We start from the raw sequence: 23,845 nt of genomic DNA on the forward strand, positions 1-23,845 counted from the left end.
TTCTCATGTGTTATCAAACAGGTGATCAGCGCACGGCTGTGGTGGCTTTGCTGGGAGTGCAGTAACAGCAGAGCTGTGCCATGTGTAATACCATGAGGACCACATATGCGAGACAAAGACTCTGGAAGTCAAACCTGTGCAGCACATGACCATGCGGACCAAGTCATACATGGGCTGTACATATGTGTCACATGTCCATGCATCGCCATGGATTAAACACCTGGCCCGTGTCTTCACGGTGCACACAAACCTAATGCAGGTCTCCGGGGATCCACAGGCCAAACGTGTACCATGCTGTCTGTGGGACAAAGACACCGTGGCCAAGTTTCTCAGTGGATGCTCATGCCCAGCTCAAATGTTTCCGTGGACCAAGTCTGAACATCACAAATAGCACTAGGAGATGAATGACCTTACGTCAATAGAGCAGCCTAGGAGGGAGCCCGTCTGAAGAGCCTTCTGGATGATCTTGAACAGGTTAGGCGGGGCTTTCTTCAGCTCGTACCACTCGGCAATGCCACCGGTGAAGTCCTCAAAGCCTTCAGTGGTTGAACCTCCAGACAGAGCTTCATAGGAGCCGTTCAGCCTGCACAGGATGACATTCCAGCTTCAACAGACAGGGACCTCGAGAGGGAAGTCAGCTTTCCTGCAACTACCTGACCTGGCCAAACATTATTCCACATCCTCCAAAATGCACTAACATTGCATACATGACACGGAAGTACTAAGGATGGGTGGAAAGTCAGTTCTTTGCCTTGAGAATATTTTCACAGAATTCATAAAACTTCGCCATAGATCTAAGAATTTTAACGCAAAATTCTTAGAGGCCCTAAAACTCTTTGGGGTAAGAATTCTTCACTTCCTGATAAGAGACTGAGGAAGACTCACAGCATTTGTAAGTCTCAAATGAGGTATAGCTACAGAGATATAAAAATGGACTAGACAAAGAAAAAAAAAAGAAGAAAGATGCAAAGAAATGGATTCACCCCAATGAGATCCTTGAGCATTATGGGATCTCTGCATTTATCCCACAATGCTCAGGGGTCTCTTCATTAGTTAAAACATCGCACCTTGGTTTTAAAGTTAAAGCTCCCACTCCAATTTTGATGTTTCTAGCCAATCGATGTATTTAGGGCAAGCGTGTTTTCTAGTTGCTTCTCTGGGATGAGCGTAATTTTCAGTCGGTGTGAAGTCTGCGGCGTCCTTCTGCCACAGACTTTGCGCTCATTTTGAAAGCAAAAGTGCATGCATACGTTTGCACCTGCTAACGTGTGCCGGTAGTTTCCCGGGTAAAAAGGTTACATGCATATTTATTTATTTATTTCAGATTTTTTTTTATATGCCGGTATTAGTGTGCAAACATCATACCAGTTTACATTACAACTGAAAGATTGAAACTACAATGAACAGGGGACTCGGTGCTCCAGAACATCTCTCTGATATGCAGGGTAAAATGCATGTATGCAAGGAGTAGGCAGATATTATTCCCCTGCATTTCAGGCAGGCAATTTTGCAAGATGGCATTTATGGGGATACATTTTAAAGTGACCCTCCCTATGTCCAATCAGATTGAAACCTGGTAAATCTGTAACATATAAACAGAAGGAAGTCTGCACCGTACGTGCTCACTTACTTGGCGTAGGCTTTCTCCAGCAGAGCGCTCCAGAACTCGCTACCTTCTGCCGAGTGGACGAAGACCAGCTCGCCATTTTTCGTGGGCAGTCTGTCGTCGACGACAACGTCCACCCACTCGCCGAACTGCCAGAACTGGAAGAAGGCAGAGGACCTGGTTAAATCGAGAGCATCGCCACTGAGGCGCAAGACCACGCCAGGCTCGAGAGCAGATCTCTAGATCAGCACGCCTGCTGTGCCCATAACACCAGCGATGGGGCACCTCGCTGAGCTCAGACGCGATAACGTAACAAACGTCCGCCCTTAGTAAAAGCATCAGAGGGGACTTCATTTTTACTGAGGCTTGGATGGCGGCAAAGTGGTACAGGCGGGCCTACATTATAGGCCCCTACGTAGAAAGGGGAAGGAGGAGAATTAAAATGCACTCTCTGGAGGACAAAAGAGACACGGGAAGATAGGACAAAAAGATCCCAACATTTAGCAGACTTCCAGAACGTGCAAATTTCCACAAGAAAAGGGCAAGGGCAAGAGAAGGTGATACGAAGTTGGAGGGAGGGAAGCTGAGAGGATGCGTCAGGAAATCCTTCTTTCCAGAGAGGGAGTAGATACCGGGAACAGCCGAGCAGCAGACACAGTGTAAAGAAAAAAACCCCACGACAGAATGAAAGCACGCTCGGGAAGGAACAGAGGTGAGGAGAGGTTGAGTAAAAGGAAAGAGGGGTGAGGATCCTGGGTGTTGGTTTAGGTATGGAAACGTCTATGCCCATCTCCCCAGGAGAGGACCAAAGAGGAAAAAACAAGAAAACTGAACTAGATCATGAGTGTCATCATGCAGGCGGTCAACCTCGCACATCTGACAGCTGGGAGATGTCCTTCGCTAGGAGGGTGTTAGGTGGGGGACAATCGGGCAGGCAGACTGGCTAGGCCATTTGGTCCTTATCTGCTGCCGTCTGGCCTACCATGTCAGGGGGGTGGGCGACTCTCGTCCTCGGGGTTCCTGAGCAGTCAGGCTTTCAGGACATCCCCCGAGAGCACGCATGAGCTGGATGTGAATACACACTGCCTCAGCTGATCCACTGCGTGCACATTCACGAGGGTTATCCTGAAAACCTGACCAGTCAGGGGCCCACCCCTGCACGAGGTTTTTCTGTTCTGCAAGAGGCACCTACTTGGTTACGACGTGGACTGTAAGATTTGCGGCATGGGTTTACGGGTTATTTAGAACTGGTGAGATTGTGATCCCTGATCACCTTCTTGGAGTCATGGATTTTTTTACCCCAGGAATATTATTGGCTTCAGTTCCGCGGGACTGCTGTGCCTTCCCCAGCAGCATCACTAACTCATAATTGAGCAATCTAACGAGGGCAAGCCCTAGGTAGGTCCAGGACCGGGGGGGGGGGAGGGGGGGTGCTGGTGCGAGCTGAGAAATGGAGGGAAGGGAGTGCGGGCCAGAGCAAGTGGAAGGGAAAGGGGAAACTGCCATTTTTTTACTCCCCTTTGTGTAAAACAATGTGGGCCCCCCCCCCATACCCCAGCCCACCTTCTGGACACCCCACTGCACTTATTATCAGCCCTGGTGGTGTCACAGGGGCCCGGAGCACCCCCTAGGCGCTGACTCTGCCTTTGCCCCTATCACATGAATGGGGGCACTGAGGACCCCACCACACCACCAGGGCTAAAGCGGTAAGTGCAGGGGGCATCGGAAGGGTGGGCTGTGGCGGGGGTGGAGGGAGCCGGCCTGCGTGGGGAGGGGCGGGCACATTTTTTACTCAAGAGGGAGAGGGTTGGGGGCATGGCCATTCTGGAAATTTTAACTTAAAAAAATCTTCTTTTTCCCTGTGGCTGCCTAAGGGTCTGTGGAGACCCCCCGGGGTTTTTTTTTCCCCGCACTTTGGGTAGGGGATTTCTTTGATGCACGGCAGTCCCCTACCCCTGGGGCCCACCACGGTGCATTATTTCTGGGCCCTTTTACTGCCGGGGGAAAAATACCGCGGGATTCACCGAGAAGTAGCGCCAGGAACTGCTGCTCTGTTAAGCCCTGCAGCATCTTCCCCTCCGGGTAAAAACGCAGCGACTAAGCAAATGAGACCCTGACCTTTGTACCTGAGGCAGAAAAGGTCACTGGGAGCGGCAGCGGGCGTTTGAGCCCTGGCTTCCCTGCCCCTTGCTCCTCACTACTGGGCCACGGCAGATCACACGTCCCGTAGGATGGAGCTTCCTTCCTGCCGCCCTCAGATCACACGTCCCGTAGGATGGAGCTTCCTTCCTGCCGCCCACAGATCACACGTCCCGTAGGATGGAGCTTCCTTCCTGCCGCCCACAGATCACACGTCCCGTAGGACGGAGCTTCCTTCCTGCCGCCCTCAGATCACACGTCCCGTAGGATGGAGCTTCCTTCCTGCCGCCCTCAGATCACACGTCCCGTAGGATGGAGCTTCCTTCCTGCCGCCCACAGATCACACGTCCCGTAGGATGGAGCTTCCTTCCTGCCGCCCACAGATCACACGTCCCGTAGGACGGAGCTTCCTTCCTGCCGCTCACAGATCACACGTCCCGTAGGATGGAGCTTCCTTCCTGCCGCCCTCAGATCACACGTCCCGTAGGATGGAGCTTCCTTCCTGCCGCCCTCAGATCACACGTCCCGTAGGATGGAGCTTCCTTCCTGCCGCCCTCAGATCACACGTCCCGTAGGATGGAGCTTCCTTCCTGCCGCCCTCAGATCACACGTCCCGTAGGATGGAGCTTCCTTCCTGCCGCCCTCAGATCACACGTCCCGTAGGATGGAGCTTCCTTCCTGCCGCCCACAGTTCTTCAAGCGCTGCCCAGTTTGGCTCGGGCAGTTTGCGGGTTGTGGAGATCCTTATCTTGTTGTCCAGGCCGCCATCACCATCAGTTCGGTTCTTTATTCAGTTATTTGCCCGTCGGTTTTTGCCTGCTCCTTTGGGCTCCCAGCTCACATGGAGATGACCTCTACTGCACTGCACCTATCCAGTGCTTTTAACCCCCCACCCCGGCTTTTATCATTTTCCACTATTTTTCCTCTCCATCTCCCCCCCCCCCCTCAGGCGAGATGCCCGGGAGACTATGGGGAGCCTTCGCCCTGCTGAACCTCCTCTGACGCACACCCTCGGTGCCGCTCTCTGGCTGGCAGAGGGTGCTGGGCTGGTGGCAGCCCATCCTGCCTCCTTCCCCAGTTCCCAGCGCCTCAGCTCCGTCTTGCACCGAGGCCAGCGCAACAGATTCAAACCCAGATCGCTACAGCCGGAGCTACAGGGCCGGAGCCCTTTTATCTCCGGTTATAGACACAAGCCCGTGCACCTTAAGACTGGCCAACAGCTGCTGCTGCCCGATACTTCTGCAGTACCTCCTGCCCTGGTTGGCCAGAGGAGCACAAGCCCAGGTTTAGGAACTGGACCCAGATCTCCCACAGTGCAATTTACAGCACTGCCTCAGACTCATTGGGTTGGCTCCCATTTATTAGAAAATCATTCTTAAGAACATAAGAAATTGCCCGTACTGGGTCAGACCAAGGGTCCATCAAGCCCAGCTTCCTGTTTCCAACAGTGGCCAATCCAGGCTACAAGCACCTGGCAAGTAACCAAAAACTAAGTCTACCCCATGCTACTGGTGCTAGTAATAGCAGTGGCTATCCCCTAAGTCACCTTGACTAATAGCGTTTATGGACTTCTCCTCCAGGAACCTATCCAAATCTTTTTTAAACCCAGTTACACCAACTGCATTAGCCACATCCTCCGGCAATGAATTCCAGAGCTTAACTGTGCGTTGAGTGAAAAATAATTTTCTCTGATTTGTTTTAAATGTGCTACTTGCTAACTACAGCATTACTATTCTTCCCAACAGGGAAAAGCAATGGTCCAGTGGCTGTGAATCACGGAAACCACTTGTCCCACTGTCACTCCTAGTGACCTTGATTGAGCAAGTCACTTCATTTCCCATTGCCTCAGGTACCTACTTAAACTGTAAGCTTTCTGGAGCATGACAGGAAAAGGAAGCGAGAAACAACCGGAGGGAAAGGCCTGGATTAGGGAGCAGTGCTCTGTTTGCTCCAGGCCCTCCTCCTCCCCCCTCCTGTTCCCTGCAGCTGCTTCTCTGCTGCCTGAGATTCAGACACTGACCCACAGAGGCATGGAGCAGAGAGCCCTGTGTACTGGTGCCATCCCCCAGACTGCTGCTCTCTAGGTGATCGATCCGCATGCCTAATGGAAGAGTTGGCACTGATCTATTCTGCAGTAAAATAAAAGCAGCGTGAACATCTTGGCCACACACAAAGAAAAATGAACATGCTTTTTTGATGGGATAGAAATGCAGAGACTGTCAACTCATTAGCTAGACCATCTCAAAGGAAAACAGAAATATCAGGAATTGGTTTTTTTTTTTGTGCAAGATAATGATATCTGGTATGTTCAGGTTTAGGTTAAGCATTGGAGAGACCGCACCTTGAATACTGTGTACAGTTCTGGTCGCCGCATCTCAAAAAAGATATAATTGCGATGGAGAAGGTACAGAGAAGGGCGACCAAAATGATAAGGGGAATGGAACAGCTCCCCTATGAGGAAAGGCTGAAGAGGTTAGGACTTTTCAGCTTGGAGAAGAGACAGCTGAGGGGGGATATGATCGAGGTCTATAAAATCATGAGAGGACTAGAACAGGTAAATGTGAATTTTGAAATTTGTTTGTATGGTGAATAGTTAGAGAAAAACACCACAAAATGAGCGGAGGACAAAACACACCAAGGGAAGGTCCAAACAATATATGAAAAGGTGTGTCAGGGCAAGTAGATCATCAACAGGCCCGAAAACCGTGATAAACTAGAAGCAGTCTTTTATTCATTCAAACCCTGTAGTTGTCAGGCAGACATATATTTCTTGTGCATACTAATAAAGCAGGGTTTATTTAAATGTATTAGTCCCCCGCACAAGGCTGGATAACTTAAAAACATAACTGGTTATACCCAAACAGAGCTGATTAGGTTTTTAAGTCACCTGGATACATGTAGCTGGATAACGTTAGGCGAGTACAATCACAGGGACGTTTATCCCGCTGAATATCCAGGGCAGCTTCTCCTTTATCCGGATAACGCTGACTTACTGAACATGGACCTCTCTAGGTTCAATTACGCGTTTTTATACGATTGTTCTGGAAGGGAGGGTGGTAAAGTCAGAATCTCAGAGGAGGGGCTGGCCTAAGGGTCTAAACGTTAGTAGGGGAAGGGCACAAGGCTGAGCAATTCCCTAAGGAGCCTTAATAACCTTGCACCAGCCCTAAACAGGATCAAGTGCTTCAAACCATTGGTGAACTCGTTGCAGCCGAAACAACTGCTCCAGCGGGTCTCTCATGTTATCTGCCTTCATAAAGCAAGGGCATCTCTCGACTTCGAGAGAACGCAGGGAACGGCTGGGATCTGCGTCCCTCAGCACTCGTCCAGCTAACGTGCAGCGGGACTGGAAATCCAGAAGCCGGGGTTCTCGTATCTGCACCAGTCCCCTTCACCAGAAGGGAGTTCAGTCTCCTCCTGCAAGACTCCCATCCACCACACTCCTCCTTTCTTGGCTAGAAATGACAGGGATTTAAATTGCAAAATAACAGAACTGACAGAGTCCTTCTCCTCTTCTCTGTGTGCTTATCACCGGCATAGGAAGATTGTACCAATCTGCAGAGGTTTACCACCACAGGCTTGAAACACGCGAAACCCTGAAATGGGAGGCCGCAAGAGGTCAAAAACAATTTTTTTACAATACCCAAATCAGAACTGGGAAAGCCCTAAACCAGTAGCAAAACAGATTAGTAATGCAGAGACATGCATGAGTAATTCCAGCTCCTGTCTCTTCCCTGGCATTTACCTGGAAGTGGAAGATCCCCGCATAGTTCTCTTCGAAGCTCTGATCTTTGGGAACGACACGCGACAAAATCTGCTCGTTCAAGGTAAGCGATGCAATGGCCGCCAGAAGCCAGCAGTCACCTAGCGAGACACAAATAGAAGTTCCCCCGTTAGCTGAGAATACCGGGTGCGGGTGCAGTCTGAAAGGGTGAGAGGCATCGGAAGGGCCACTGGAGAGGAGGACGGCTGTGAACGCTTCCCAGTTTTCGGTTCCACTTTAACCCATGTGATATCTGAGGGGCCCTGAGCGATTCAGATCGATTTCTCTGATGAAAACATTTCCTTCTGCTCGTGGTGGAAAAAGAGAAGGAATTTAGCTGGAGCGTTCTCATGCTACAGGAATGAACGTCTCCTCTAAGCAGACATCTGCCAACGCGGCATTCCTGGATATTTTAACAGTAAAAATGCCGGCGTTTTCTGATTTGGGGGGCCTGTTCCCTGGAGGGGGTACCTCAGCTAGTAAACCCCTGTGGGAAAAATGACTGAGCTTAGCTGCCCCCGCCTGAACAGCTGTCGGCCCCCCCCCAAATAGAGAAAACCTCCTGGGGGTCTGGTGAGCCCCTCCCCCCATTCCACCCCCCTCAAGCCAGATCTAGTGAATGAAAAGTTTAAAAAAAGAGTAGCGGCACAGGCTCCTCCCCTGCCTCCCAAATCCCACCCCTTTTTAAAAATTCCTCCCCCCCTCAGACCTCCGACTACCATCCCACAACCTAGCCCTCCACCTGAACTCCCCCCACCCCCCTTGCCATACCTTTTAAATCCCCGGTGGGCTAGTGGGGCCCGCAGTACCCCCAGGCAGCCTGTTTTCTCAAGAAAACATTTGCATGCATAGCAGCTCATTACTAAATAAATCTTCTGCAAACAAAACACGGCTTGCCTGAAATATCGCAAGCCAGGTTATCTTCAGGAAGGTTAGCTACGTCTCAACTTTCCCCGGCAGCATCAGGACTGTAATGTGCATCCTGCTGCTCCTGGGCCTGTCCTTAAAGGGCCCGAGCGGCAAAATTACGTGAACCAGGCCCCATTCACTTGGGAAACATAATATATTTCACACAACATGAAGTGGTAGCTATGGCCTTTCTACCCTTCACGTCAATGCACGATTACTGTCTGAGGGGACCGATGCGATAAGGACACCCGTTGAACACGGGCACTCGTACTGGGCGCTCGTTCTCCTAACGCACCCGCAGCCACCTCCCCTGGGCACCCCATGCAGTATTTAAACGCAGGGGCTGCACTAGGGGAGAATTGTGCATCCCTAGTGCTCAAATGCATCGGGCGCCCACAATTGCAACGGGCGTCGGATTTTAACGAGCTCCTTCTGGCAGATTTTGCTGAGGTTGCTGGAGATGCCCATTAAATTGTGCATCCAGACGTTTTGAGGGTTGTTTTTTTTTAAATCAAGCCAATATGCATTTGTTTTTCAACACTGCAAGCAGCAAATGTAAGTGTCACAATGATACTAAGTAGGAGGAACCACAGAGGACCGTATTGTTTCAAATTTCTCACGCGCCTCTGACTCGTGGCTTGACTTTATGCCACCTCCGGGGCAGGGGTTAAATTTGCAGCGTTAAAAAGTGCGCGCTGGGCGCCCAGGGATTTTCCGCTTCGGGGGGTAATAGTTAATAGCCTCACCTACATGGAATTTACCTGCGATTGGTGCGATCGGCTGCGCGTTTGTTTCAGCGCATGTTTTGGATGCGCCAATCTCCTTATTGCGTCGGGTGCTAGTTTAGCCCCTGTACGCCAGGCTGGGCGCACCATGTTCCTGCGCTTGTGATGTGGGGAGAAGGACACCACCCTCATTAATCCACCTCTGATCCAGGACAGACGCAAGGGGGGGTTCCATTCCTCTGGGCCCTCGGGTTCTGCTTAGGTGCCTAAGGGGTGATATCTGCCCTAAGCACGGGGCCCTTCTCTTCTCCGGCTGCAGCTTGGAAGGATTTCGTGCTCTAATGGGTTTTCAGATCAGTAACTTTAAAAGGAGAGAGCTTGGAGAAATTCGCAGCTTCCTGAAGGATCACGAGATCTCTGCCTGAAAAGCCAGTCTTGTGCGGCTGAATACATCCGGATACGTTTAAAGTTAGCCGGAGAAGCAGGTCTAAAGTTAGCTGGATACCTTAGCCAGGTAAGTTCGAGTATCGTAACTTATCTGGTTAAATTACCCAGATAATTAGCCCCGTAACACCATTTTTTTTTATCCTGCTGGATATTATCTGCTTAATGATTTATCCGGCTAAAATCTAACCAGATAAGTGGCTGAATATACCAAACCTTTAAGTTATCCATCTAAATGGCTTTTGAATATCTGGTCTAAATCTGCCTGGCAACAAGCACCAAAGGTCAGGCAAGATGCTCATGTGTCCAAGGCCTCAGCTAAAAAGAGAGTTGCATCTTTACAGAGACACTGACAGACAGCACAGAAGGAACAGATCCAAAAGAGGAACCAGTGTGTGCCAGCCTGACAACAGAGAGCAGGAAGCAGTTTGCCCGGGCACCGAGGTGAAATACAGAGCCAGAGCTGGGACATTTGTGGTCAGAAGGGGGAGGGGGCGATACTGGAGTTAGGAAGTGTATCTCAGTGCTCTTTTTTGGTGCATGCTAAGTGACAAGTTACAAGAGGCCTGGGTAACGCAAGACGGAGGAGTGGGGGAATGGAGGGGTATGGAGCCTATAGCAAGAATACTGTATATAAGAAAGAGATGTAATAGTTAGCTCTCTGAAGGACCTTGGCGAGCAGTCAGACACTGCACTCTGTGTAACTGTTCTCTTTCCTTCCACCAATACCTTGTAAACCAAAGACAAATTTTCCTTACAATAAAGATTTCATTATTGGCCATACTTGGTTCTCTTGTGTATTGGTGCTAAACACACAATCTACCCTTACGTTTTTAACACAGATTTCTTGGTACACTGTTAGTACATATGCCCCAGAGAGACCAGTGGGCTAGTGTCACTTCCTTTGCTGGCTTAGCACTCTATCGCGTTGTGACCAATGGAATGGCATCACGCTTTTGTATGGAATGGTGCCCTCTCATATATTGACTGATGGGATGGAGACATTTCCTTTGTCTGGTGAGGGTGCCCAATCACATTGTGACCAACAGGATGGTGTTCACTTCTTTGCCTGAAATTGTGCCCTATCATGCTGTGACTGATAAGATGGTGTTAATCTTTTGCCTGGAATGGTGCCCTATCATATTGTTACTGATGGGATGGTGTCACTCCTTTGCCTGAAATTGTGCCCTATCATGCTGTGACTGATAAGATGGTGTCACATTTTTTCCTGAAATGTTGTCCTATAATGTTGTGACTGAAGGGATGGTATCATTCCTTTGCCTGGATTAGCACCATATCATGTTGAGACCAATGGGATAGTGTCACTTCTTTGTCTGAAATGATGCCCTATCATGCTATTACTGATTGGATGGTGTCACTCCTTTGTCTGAAATAGTACCCTATCCTGTTGTGACCGATGGGATGGTGTCTCTCTTTTGCCTGGAAAGGTGCCCTATCATGTTGAGACCGATGGGATGGTGTCAATCCTTTATCTGGAATGGTGCCCTATCGTGTTGTGACCGATGGGATGGTGTCAATCCTTTATCTGGAATGGTGCCCTATCGTGTTGTGACCGATGGGATGGTGTCACTCCTTTATCTGGAATGGTGCCCTATCATGTTATGACTGATGGGATGGTATCACTCCTTTATCTGGAATGGTGCCCTATCATGTTGTGACTGATTGGCTGGTATCACTCCTTTGCCTGGAATGGTGCCCTATCATGCTGTGACCAATGGGATGGTGTCACTCCTTTATCTGGAATGGTGCCCTATCGTGTTGTGACCAATGGGATGGTGTCACTCCTTTATCTGGAATGGTGCCCTATCATGTTATGACTGATGAGATGGTGTCACTCTTTTATCTGGAATGGTGCCCTATCATGTTATGAATGACAGGATGGTGTCACTCCTTTATCTGGAATGGTGCCCTATCGTGTTGTGACTGATGGGATGGTATCACTCCTTTATCTGGAATGGTTCCCTATCATGTCGTGACCGATGGGATGGTGTTAATCCTTTATCTGGAATGGTGCCCTATCATGTCGTGACCGATGGGATGTTGTCACTCCTTTATCTGGAATGGTGCCCTATCATGTCGTGACCGATGGGATGTTGTTACTCCTTTATCTGGAATGGTGCCCTATCATGTTGTGACTGATGGGAAGGTGTTAATCCTTTGCCTGGAATGGTGCCCTATCATGTTGTGACCGATGGGATGGTGTCACTCCTTTGCCTGGAATGGTGCCCTATCATGTTGTGACCGATGGGATGGTGTCACTCCTTTGCCTGGAATGGTGCCCTATCATGTTGTGACTGATGGGATGGTGTCACTCCTTTATCTGGAATGGTGCCCTATCATGTTGTGACTGATGGGATGGTGTCACTCCTTTATCTGGAATGGTGCCCTATCATGTTGTGACTGATGGGATGGTGTCACTCCTTTATCTGGAATGGTGCCCTATCATGTCGTGACCGATGGGATGTTGTTACTCCTTTATCTGGAATGGTGCCCTATCATGTTGTGACTGATGGGAAGGTGTTAATCCTTTGCCTGGAATGGTGCCCTATTGTATTGTGACCGATGGGATGTTGTTACTCCTTTATCTGGAATGGTGCCCTATCATGTCGTGACCGATGGGATGTTGTTACTCCTTTATCTGGAATGGTGCCCTATCATGTTGTGACTGATGGGAAGGTGTTAATCCTTTGCCTGGAATGGTGCCCTATTGTATTGTGACCGATGGATGGTGTCACTCCGTTATCTGGAATGGTGCCCTATCATGTCGTGACCGATGGGATGGTGTCACTCCTTTATCTGGAATGGTGCCCTATCATGTTGTGACCGATGGGATGGTGTCACTCCTTTATCTGGAATGGTGCCGTATCATGTTATGACCGATGGGATGGTGTCACTCCTTTGCCTGGAATGGTGCCTGATCATGTTGTGACCGATGGGATGGTGTCACTCCGTTATCTGGAATGGTGCCCTATCATGTTGTGAGTGACGGGATGGGGTCACTTTCTTTGCCTGGAATGGCATCCTGCCCTCACCTGGGACCGCAGTCTTTCACTTTGGTCGGTACGGAACATGACACATTGAAATAGGTGTCCTATAAAGAAGCTACACTGTGTTTGCAACCAACGTAATAGTTTAGGAAAAAAGATGAAACAGTTTTAAGATTTCCTTTATTTCCAACAGTGGCACGATTTTAGCCACCTTCAGTCTGGAAGATTTTTCACTGATCAAAACCTCCCAACTTGGCACTGCTTTTTCCTGTTCTTTATAAAGTGTGGACGGTTATTTTTATTTTGGTCGACAGAAGCGGGAGAATGATTTCCAGCTTTGCATACCTGGAATTAGGAAACCTCTGCTGAAGGGAGCCTTACGTCCGCACAGTACACAATGCTGAATGGCCGAGCTGCAGCCAAGTCTGATGGAAAGCTACAGCTTTACGCTGGGACCCTCCGAGGACCGGGAGTCACTCCTGACTCTTCACTTCCAGCACCTCCCTGGCAAAGCCTCAGCTGTGCCAGGGAACGTAAGAGACGGCTGGAGTTTTGTATTTTCACTTTGAAGGGTGGGAGCTTGGCCGGCAACTCAGCAAGCACTGCCCTGCCGCAGCTGCAGGAGGCTGCAGGAGTCACAGTCTGGCTCCCAAGCCTCAATAAATAATAATCATCACCGCTTTCCTTAAGAAGGCAAAGAGGAAATGAATCTTTCACACCGGGCTCAGGCCTTCCAGTCCACAATTTCCCAAGACTGCATGTGACTGTCTACCGGCACAATGTGCCCCAACGTCACCTGGGTGAAGGCTCCCAGCCTCTCAAAGGCAGGGAAATCTGTTTTCTGAAGGCACAGGGTGAGCTTCCTACTGCTGCTGAGGCAGAAGGAACACCTTTATGATCTTGTTGTGAAAACACTCCTGCCCAGCGTGCAGAAATCGCCCCGGGGGATCGAGCTGGGTAATTCTGTAGTAGCCCAATTGGGTTCCTTTAAAGATTTTCTTTGGTGAGTACTTGCGTATGCCAGGGGTAACATTTGCAAGCAGGACCAGCACACAGAGACTAATTAAAGCACTGGAGAACATTATAGGATAGAATCAATTCTCTATCACGCAAGTAACCCCCCTTCCCAGCCTTGCAGAGCCCGAGACTGCTCACAGTGGGGTCACTCCATTATCCAAATACACCCATCACTACCCTGCACCAAGGATAACGGTTTGGCCTGTCTTATCTGTAAAAGAAAAAACGTTTTGCAGTTCAGGGCTCAGCAACCCCTGGCACGCACAACTGTATGACGGCACACGGAGACCTCTCTGCTGGTATTCCACTCCCTCTCGAATGCTGGCACTGGGCTAATTTTAAAAAATTCACAGGCCAGCTCTGGCTGATCTCCTGCTGCAAATATTCAAAATGCAGTACCTACAACATAGAGGGTGCGGCCTGCAGTGCGGGTAACTTTGCCAGGTGGCCGGAGGAGCCAGGATATCTGTAAGATATCTCATACAGCGTTCAGCTCTAATCACGGACTTATCGACGCAAGCACAGACAGATGGGCCACATCAACTTTGTACAGTTCCTATCCTCACCCCCCCGCCCCATCATCGAATATTTTGTTGAGAGACATAGGAAATATAAATCGTACAAACACGAGCACTTATAGACACGGTCAGCAGCGCTCTCAAGATGATAGCACTGGAGCTACCAAAAACCAAGCTTCACGGTAACAATTCTCTGCACTACATTCAAAACAGCCTTGGTACATGTACATACTGATTCCTTATTAATTACATCGTTTTTATTTTTAGTATTTTACAAATGTTTACATCTAGGGAGGAAAACAGCGGCAGCAAACCCGCTGACGTTTGATGTTTCAGAAAAACCTCTTTCCTCTCCTTTCACCTCTGAAAGGTGACCACCATTTACTGAAAGGGGATATGTTCCAAAAATGATAGTAATTCAAAATATTCAGGTAATATTCACACCTTGGATCATTTCTAATGCAAGGTAAGTGCAGCAGTGCTTTACAAATATAAGAGGAGTGCGGGGTTTATTCTGATTTGTGAACTCTCATCCCGAAAAAGCTGCAATTTCTAAGCTGAGAAAACAGTGGTGGACTGATTATTTTGAATTGTTTTTTGGGTTTTTTTAACATATCACCTTTCAATAAATCGTAGACACTTTCTGGAGAATTAGTACTGCGAAGCTTATTTTTGCTATTTGCTTTGGGATTGCTTTGCTTAACCTTTTTTTTTTGGGGGGGGGGGGGGGGTTGGACCATTTAGGGGCACCAGAGCACCAGCTGTGGACGTAGGCTGCAGCTCTGGTCCCAGCATAATCCAGTGAGCTGGTCTGCATGCTTCCACCACTGACGCGGATCAGCGGCTGCCGAAAGTCACATGAGGGCTGCAACCTACAAGGCCAGGACAAGACCATGAGGATGGTGCTTTACGGTGATTTAAAGGGCCTTTCTCCATCTCACCCAACTGACGCCAGCAATGATTTCAGTACAGGACTTCCAAGCTAACAGGCCGATGCAGTAAAGTGCTCTCAGGCTGAGCGCACTGTTAGCCCCCGTTTGGCAGCGCGTTTTCCACGCACTATTTTTACCTCTTATTCAGTAAGGGGTAATAGCGCCTGGAAAATGCGCGGCCAAACTGCCCGAAACTAATAGCGCCCGCAACATGCAAATGCATATTGATGGCCCTATAAATCATTCCCGTGCAATCCAGAAAGTAAATGTGTAGCCAAGCCGCACATTTTACTTTCAGAAATTAACGCCTGCCCAAAGGCTGGTGTTAATTTCGGCCGGCACCAGGAAAGTGCACAGAAAAGCAGTAAAAACTGCTTTTCTGTACACCCTCCGACTTAATATCATAGCGATATTAAGTCGGAGGCCCCAAAAGTAAAAAAAAATAATAATTTTTAAATCTGCCCGCAGCCTGCTGGTTGGAAGACGGACGTTCAATTTAGCCGAACCCATGGCTGTCAGCAGGTTCAAGAACCGACGCCGGTAAAATTCAGCGTCGGCTGTCAAACCCGCTGACAGCTGCCGCGTCTGTCAAAAAGGAGGTGCTGGGGACGTGCTAGTGTCCCTAGCCCCTCTTTTTACCGCAGGCCCTAATTAGCATACTTGGGCTACCTGAATCGCGCGCCCAGGAGAGTGTCCTGTGCGCGCGTTGGGAGAGCGGGCGCTCGCTGGCTCTCCCGCGCGGTTTTCTGTATCGGCCCGTAAGAAGGGTGCATGCATGATCTGATATCCTGGGCACATGACTTAACCAGGATGAAAACGTCATAAATGCAGGTGTTTTGTCACGTGACTGACGCTCCTCTTTTATAAGCACATTGGCTGATGTCCAGCCTTACATAAGAGGCAGTCTGGATCCACGTCACATCTGGAAGACCTGAGTTTCAAGGACTGCTTCCTAGACGCTCCTACCCAAGAGTGAAATGAGATTAGGCCGTCCTCTGTGTGCAGAATGAAGGCTGTTCTCACATCCCAGGGGAGGCCATTCTTAACGGTGGCTCCATTCTCACTGTGCAGCCTCTTCACTTGTACCTGAAAAAGCGCTGCAAGTTCCCTTCTCATGGCTCGAGTTGCATTTCTGGAGCACTAACAACTCTTTGTTTTTCTTCATTCTGTACTTTTTGTTTTGCCTGGGAATCGCAAAATCTCTTGTAACCTTATACTTTACACTGATACTTTTAAGCCTGTGATTTTCACATGCAGCTGGCCCCAGTACATCCAGTGTGGCTCTACTATACATGAAAGAAAAGAGACCCCAATCTTTTTCAATGGACACAGCCATTGCCTCAGCAAAAGGTGAGCCTGAGGGTGTTCTTGGGTGCCCTGTTCAGATGGCGAGTATTTACTCATTCCTCTAAGCCCCTCCCCTTTGGAGAGCTTTCTCTGTATAATTGTGAGTGCATGCTATCCTAGGAGGGGTGTGGTGTGGAATGAAACCCCGAATTTCATGAAAGTTGCAAGGTGCTGTTGGTGAATATTTTTCCTTTGATGTACAGTGCTATCAAATGGGGGAGTGAAGGAGCGGCAAAGTATGCAACACTCACGAGATCTGATTTTCTTTTTTCTGGCTTTACTATACATGTTATACAATAAATTGCATCAATATTTTATTTGCATTTTATAAGCCTGTCTAACATTAAAAAACTATCTAACACACTCATACTATACTCATGCACTCACATTTAAAAACAAACATCATCAAAAAACATGAAAATCAGAAATATTGTCAAATAATTCACTTATAATATAAAGTGCAAATGCTCACATCATATTTTAAACATTATTTCTTTCTTTCAAACATGGAACAGACGTCATTTCCGGTGTTATAATTTCTAAGAGGTTTATGAATGGTGACACATTAAATTTAAGCGTCACTTGGAAGTGTCCCCGTTAAAGAACGGGTTGAATTTTAGAGTGGGTTGAGAGATGAATGATTTTTGAATCTTCCTTGAAGGGACTTCGTATTGAACACATTTTGAAGTTTTGATCGCATGTTGGAAGACTTGTTAAGAATTGGAATTTTGAGGTTCTACAGTTGTGTCACTCATTAACATTTTGAGATGGTAGCTGTTATTCATCCAAACCAGTCCTATCCCTGATGAAGCCATTAAGATAAGCTTGGCGAAACGAAGATCTTTGTTGGATATGTTGAGGACTGACTCCATTGGTTGATTAAATGTATAATGTTTAAAATATGATGTGAGCATTTGCACTTTATATTATAAGTGAATTATTTGACAATATTTCTGATTTTCATGTTTTTTGATGATGTTTGTTTTTAAATGTGAGTGCATGAGTATAGTATGAGTGTGTTAGATAGTTTTTTAATGTTAGACAGGCTTATAAAATGCAAATAAAATATTGATGCAATTTATTGTATTCCTCTTCTTATGTATGTTGTGTTTACTATACATGTGACACATCCTCAAATCATTTAACATCTTTTTTTTTCCTTTAAATTCCTTTTAAACATGAGTTGTTTGCGTCAGATATCAAATATTGACTTTTCTTTTTTTTTAAAAAGCTTTTATTTAACAAGCAGAAACACACAATATACGAGTTAGCACAATATCATTTACTCTATACAATCAAAACTTTTCCCTCAGTCCACCATTATCATTTGTTTTTTTGTTTTTTTCAGTTTGGCAGCAGTAGCCTCACCAGACTGGTCAAGGAATCACTGAACCTCTGCTGGAAAATCAAATACTTTTTGTTGGTTATTGTCCATAACTTTTGGCCTAGCAGGGTAGAGCAGTGGGTAGGTTAAGTTACACTGTTGGAAGGTCTTCTTAACTGAAGCGTAGCTTGCATGGGGTTTTTTTTTATGTTGTTGTTTTGTTTTGAAGTGTGACAGAAGTCTTGGAAAAACATTATACGCTGATGTTAAAAGGCAATCTCTCCTGTTGGAACACGCTTTATCCAGAATGCGCACTTTGGGGGCCGATGTACTAAGCCGTGGCAAACATGTCATGGGTTTTTGCATGTGGTTTTCTATGCTAATCTTAATAATGCATTTAGCACGAAAAAAAACCGTGTGCACAAATCTGCTCATTTGTGCTGATTTAGCACAAGTACATGTAAATGGCTTATAAAAGGAGGAAATTATTTATTAACGGACAATGCAGGGAGCCGCGCTAGCGGGGAAAATGGTTAGAGAGGGGTTTTTTTTTTAGCACCCGGGTCAGGGCAGGAGTTAAGTTAAAGCGCCTGTATAGAGGTGAAGCACAACAACGGCAGAAGCCTTACAGCGTGGCAGAAGAGAGAGGGGGGGAGAGAGAACAGGCTGAGAGAAGGCAATTTCTTGGGGGAAGATGAGAGGAGGTTCCCAAGAGGAGCAGGTTGTCCTGGCCCAAGCTGCTCGCAGGAGGAGACGCAGGCAGCAGATACTCCGCCCGGGGATGACGCTGCCAGGAATGCCGCAGACTGATGGTGCGTACCTATAAGACTAATCTCCAGGCCTATTCTCAGTCTGTATGAAGAAATCCTCTAACAGACTGCGGATGTGCCATTCTGGGCCTGGTGAAGCTTCTCGGAGCCTTACACCTCCATTCTGCACGTCACTTCAAACAGCCAAGGATCGCTGCTGCGTTTTCCCGTATTCACCAGGCACCCACCATGTGGTCGGAGTCAGATCATGAAGGGATTAGACAGTGCTCTACCCATCCTTCAATCCCACTCCCGGATCACTAACGTCTTCACTATCTTATGAAAAGGGAAGGCTTTCGCCCTGAGAATAAATCGGAGGTCTCCACGTGCTGATAATGCGGGTTTCTGCAGGGGTCGCTGAGCGGGTTTATTTATGCATAAATGGGCACGTGTATTTGGTTTGCACGGATTTTCTGTGAGTACCTCATTTGCATATTCTTCCTTTATTATATCCTATGCAGTTGCTGGGTTTTGCCTCGAACGCTCAAAAATATTGCAGAAAATAAAAAAAAAAACCAGCATTGATTTCAGCGCAGGTCTTATTACATCCGCCCCTTTGTCAGCACAGTTGTGCAGCTGCAGGACAACGGCGTGGGAATGACCACCAGAACCTGGGAAGGGAGGCGAGAGTACCCAATGAGCCCGCTCAATTTTCAACAAGCCTCCCCTTCAGTGATAGGTTGAGGATTTCAGGGATGCAGTGGGGAAGGGCAGTCAGGCCTGATCCCTCCTCTCCCTCTGGCAGCCCCACCACTCTGATGTTTTTATGGCGCAGCCAGGTTTCTAAATCAAGTTTGATCATTTCAGCTCTTTCAGCCTCCTCTCCAAAAAAAAAAAAAAAAAAATCAACCTTTCTGTGGGCCCCAGTTAGGGAGTCTTCCAACTCCTCCCAAAGAGATAGTGTGGAAAAAAACTGCAGGGCAGAGACAGATACGTTGCGATTGGCTCTTGCCCCCGGGCCAAGATGCGGCAGGACGCCCCCAGGGCACGCGGCAGACGCCACCACTTTTTCTGGGCTGAGCCTAACCTAACCGCCACTCCTCTTCGCGGCAAAAAATGATGACTGCTGCGCGGTGTGCGCGCGTCTCTGCTCCACAATTAAAGAGACCAGGGCAGGAAAAGGCCCCGTGATCCCTATCGATGATGTCAGCACCTAAGCACCATAAAAGGGCAGGGCTCTATCCTTCCTTGCCTTGGCAACAGGTCGGCCTGCTTTACTAGCAGTGTGAACTGCCCAAGCAATCCCGTCTTCCATTCTGGTGTCATCAACATCAGTCTTCAGCGACAGCGTTCCTTGTCTTCTGTCTTCGGTTCCAGCTCCTGTCTTTGTTCTTCAGTCCTGGTGGTCAGTTCTTGCTTTCCAGGATTCTTCTTCAGTGTCTTTCAGTTCCAGTGCCTGTTGTCTGGTGGTCAGTCTTTGGTTCTGCAGCTCTTCGGCATTCGTCTGCCCATCTGTCCCATTTTCCCTTCGGCTTGCTTCCTGGATCACTCAACTGCCGCCTGCCTCAAACCTCTGCTTTATCTCTTGGACCTTGCTTGCCAGCTGTCGCTGACCACTGAACCTGCCCTTGTTCGCTGCTTGCCTCCGACCTCTGCCTACCTTCTGGAAACTCGGAAACGCCACCTGCTGGTGACCCCGGCCTGATTTCACTTTGCCCCAACCTCTTCAACGGACCTGCAGACCATCAGCAGAGGCCCCCCACTTAAGACCTGCCAGCCCCATCACCCAAAGGCTCAACTCGAGGGAAACGAGGGCCGGTACAGGTGAAGCTCCAGCTGGGCCTCTGCTTCACCCAGCTCCACCAGCTGACAGGGGGGACCCGCCCGGCTCCACCCTGCAGCTTGCACCAACTCCACCACGGTCCAAGGACCCATGCCCACAACAAGATATTCCTCAAATCAGCTGGAATATCTCAGCGTGAGAGAAAAAAAAACAAAACGTCATCTGTCTAGAAAGCATGGTCCTAACTGTGTGTGTTCCGGAGGCGTCTTATGGCTCAGCTCTGCTCACAGCGAAAAAGGAGTTTCCCATGGAAAGCTGCAGGTGCGGCTTTGTGAGAGACTTAAGAAGAGGCGGCAGCTGTGTTTGCATAGGAGAGCCCAGGCAGGTGCGATGCCATGCAGCTCCCTGGTGATCAGCGATCAACCACTGGAAAACACTCGCATACGCACAGATTCCACTTCCCTTCTGCAACTCTCATTGTCTCTCCTCTCCAGTCAGAATAGTCCAGACTCTGCTTTTTTCAAACACATGAGGAAACTGCTCACTTGTATCCTGAAGGAACAATATCACACTTGTGGCAGAGGCCCAACTCGCTCCCACATAAAAGAGAACTAATGAATGGCCCTACACAAACCAAATGATTAATGCTGCAGTTCTCAAACAGAGGCTGAATTCCCTTCAGCTCTTCTGTACCATGTGGATATGACTCTTTTCATGTTTTATCTCAGGATTCGCTGTCCAGAGAGCACTCTGTTCCCTCAGCAGCAGGATAGCACCACCTTATCCAAGTTTACTCACACGGGACTGGTTTTGGCCCATTTCATGCAAGGAGATGCAGTTCTGATTTCCTCAATGGGGAAAAATCAGGACAGGGTGAGCCTGCTCTGGCTGACCTGGATGAGGTGGGAACCTTACTCAGCAAGGTCTCCCTTGGGGAACCCCCGGACTGTGGTCAAAGTGAAACCTGCTATGAGCAAGGAGGTCAGGCCTTCCTGCCGTTCAGTCAGGTCTTCTCAGTTCGTGGACTGCTTGATGCGTTTGATTCGTGTGAAAAAAAAATGAATCAAAAAATTTAAAACACAAAACCAAAAAACCCCCCACAACCACCAAAAAAAAACCTATGCCTCCCTCCCACCCCCCAGGAAAAATATCAGGGCCAGGGTCCCCCAGAATCCCACTTACTCGGTTTGGTAGGAATCCGTTAGCATCAACTAGGCCAAAGCCTCAGACTTGTATAGGCTGAGGCCGCGGTAGGTCACTGCGGCCTCGGCCTACTCAAGGGTGAAACCTCAGCCTAGGCCAGAGCCTGAACCCAGACCCAATGCCACAGCCTGGAGACCAGGTCCCAAAGCCAGGGCCTCACCCTAGGCCAGGGCCCAGGTCCAATGCCATGACCTGATGCGAAGGCTGGATCTCGACATCAGGGACTTGGCCTGGACTCAGGCCTCAGGACGTGTGCCGAGGCCTAGGCCGAGGCCTAGGCTGGGGCCTGAGACAAGGCCAACTGCTGCAACCCAACCCGGAGGTCAGATCCCGATGCCGGGGCCAAGGCCCAGACCCAGGCCCAATGCCGGGGGTCTTGGCCCAGGTTCAAGGCCAGGCCTCGGCATCTGTAGTCCTCCTTCCTCTCCTCTTCAATGATAAATAACGGGCATCCACTGGGATCGCGCTGGAGTTAATTACTAGGTTGGGGCCCAAACCCAGGCCCAATGCCACAACCCGATTTGGAGTCCTGGTCTCGACACTGGACCCAGGCTTGATGCTACAACCCGACCCAGCGCGACCCCAGGGGAGCGCTGTCATTTGCCGCTGTACTGGGGAAGGGAGTGAGGGTGCGCGCAAGTTGCTACTGCTCCATTGGAGCAGTAAGCAACAAAGTAAGAAAAAATAAAGGTAATTTAATTGGAGCGGACTGGGAGGGAACTGGGGAAGGGTGCGATGGGTCGCCATGCGAAAGTTGCAGAAAACTGCCCTCCTTGCACATGCCGCGTGCATATGGATTACAAAATCCGGTGCGCATGGGTGAGTGGCCCACTGATTTTATAACTGGCGCACGCATGTTATAAAATCAGCGCACCCATGTGTGCGCTGGGTAGCGTGCACACATGGACGAGCACGCGCACCTATTAAAATCTACTCCTATGTCATCTAGTCTGCCAATTGTTTTGCTCCTTGCCTTCCTGCCCTGCCTATCTATCCCACCTTTCCCTTTGGACAAATCTGGTATTGACCTCAGCCTGCCCCCTGGACATTCCTGAATGCCGCCTGCCACTGACCACTGCCTGCCCCCTGGACATTCCTGAATGCTGCCTGCCACAGATTCTAACCTGCTTCCAGATTCACTTGTACCACTTCTACTCCAGCCTAGTGACCTCAATGGACCTTCCAACCATCAGCAGAGGCCCTCACCCAAGACCTTCTGGCCCCAACACCCAAAGACTCAACCCGAGGGGAATGAGGGTTGGTAAAGGCAAAGCTCCAGTTGGGCCTCTGCTTCGTTCAACTCCGCCTGCCAATGGAGGGGGACCTGCAGTCAAAGAGTCCATGAGTTCAACACAGAGATGGTTCTCCATTGGTGGTTGGGGGCAGAGGACCTCTCAGGCTCGCAAGCCAGTGCCTTTGTTTCTGATTAATTCAATGTGTCTTACTAAAATGGAAGGGAATATAATCTGCTTTGAAATGCCTGAAAAAGTGGAATATACATATAAACAATGGAACAGTGGGGCCTTGAAAGCTCCTCCCACTCAAGTCATAGCAATGGGCCTCGCTAAATTAATCAGGATCCTACTGTGCTAATCCTCATCAGAGCAGAGGAGGAAGAAATGGAGAGTGGCCTCAAGGAAAGAATTTTACATACAAGGAATGCGACCACAATACAAAGCACACCCCCACCTTTTATAAACTTTATCAAATAATGGAGAAATTACTTACCTGATAATTTCGTTTTCCTTAGTGTAGACAGATGGACTCAGGACCAATGGGTATAGTGTACTCCTGATAGCTGTTGGAGACGGATCAGATTTCAATCTGATGTCAGCCCCTAGTACATATACCCCTGCAGGAAGTGCAGCTCTTCAGTATTCTCCTCGAAAAGCATTGTGGATATATGTATGACTGAATAATTTGAATAACTTGATTAACTTTATAACTTGGTTACCGGTTGAATTGGATATAGCTGGAGACCGCCAGTGCCCTCAACCAAGAAATGTGGACACCTGGTAGGCTGGGTGTCCTAGCTGAAGGAAAGCAGGACTTACCCGTGAATCACTCGCTCCCGGGGATGTCCCCCGAGAATTCCATGAGTAATGGCAGCCATGGGTGGGATGCTGAGTCCATCTGTCTACATTAAGGAAAACGAAATTATCAGGTAATAATTTCTCCAATTCCCAGCATGTAGCAGATGGACTCAGGACCATTGGGATGTATAAAAGCTACTCCCGAACCAGGTGGGAGGCTGCCCGTGACCCACTTTGTACTGCCCTTGCAAATGCTGTGTCCTCCAGAGCCTGAACATCCAGGCGGTAAAACCTGGAGAAGGTGTGGATGGAGGACCATGTCGCCGCCCTGCAGATCTCAGTGGA

At 48.8% G+C, this 23,845-nt stretch overlaps 1 protein-coding gene across 4 annotated transcripts in view; it reads right to left on the reverse strand.

Moving 5' to 3' along the window:
- The window catches only part of CAPN2 (calpain 2), a 98,788-nt gene that overhangs the window by 44,310 nt on the left and 30,633 nt on the right, over positions 1-23,845 (reverse strand). For all 4 annotated transcript variants that reach the window (XM_029593104.1, XM_029593102.1, XM_029593101.1 and 1 more), the window contains 3 exons: positions 7,491-7,609; positions 1,631-1,764; positions 415-583 (listed from right to left, as the gene is read on the reverse strand). In XM_029593104.1, coding sequence (XP_029448964.1) covers positions 415-583; positions 1,631-1,764; positions 7,491-7,609 — 422 coding nt within the window. The remainder of the gene's footprint in view (positions 1-414; positions 584-1,630; positions 1,765-7,490; positions 7,610-23,845) is intronic.

This window comes from Rhinatrema bivittatum, chromosome 3 (genome assembly GCF_901001135.1).
Source record: "Rhinatrema bivittatum chromosome 3, aRhiBiv1.1, whole genome shotgun sequence".
NCBI lineage: Eukaryota > Metazoa > Chordata > Amphibia > Gymnophiona > Rhinatrematidae > Rhinatrema > Rhinatrema bivittatum.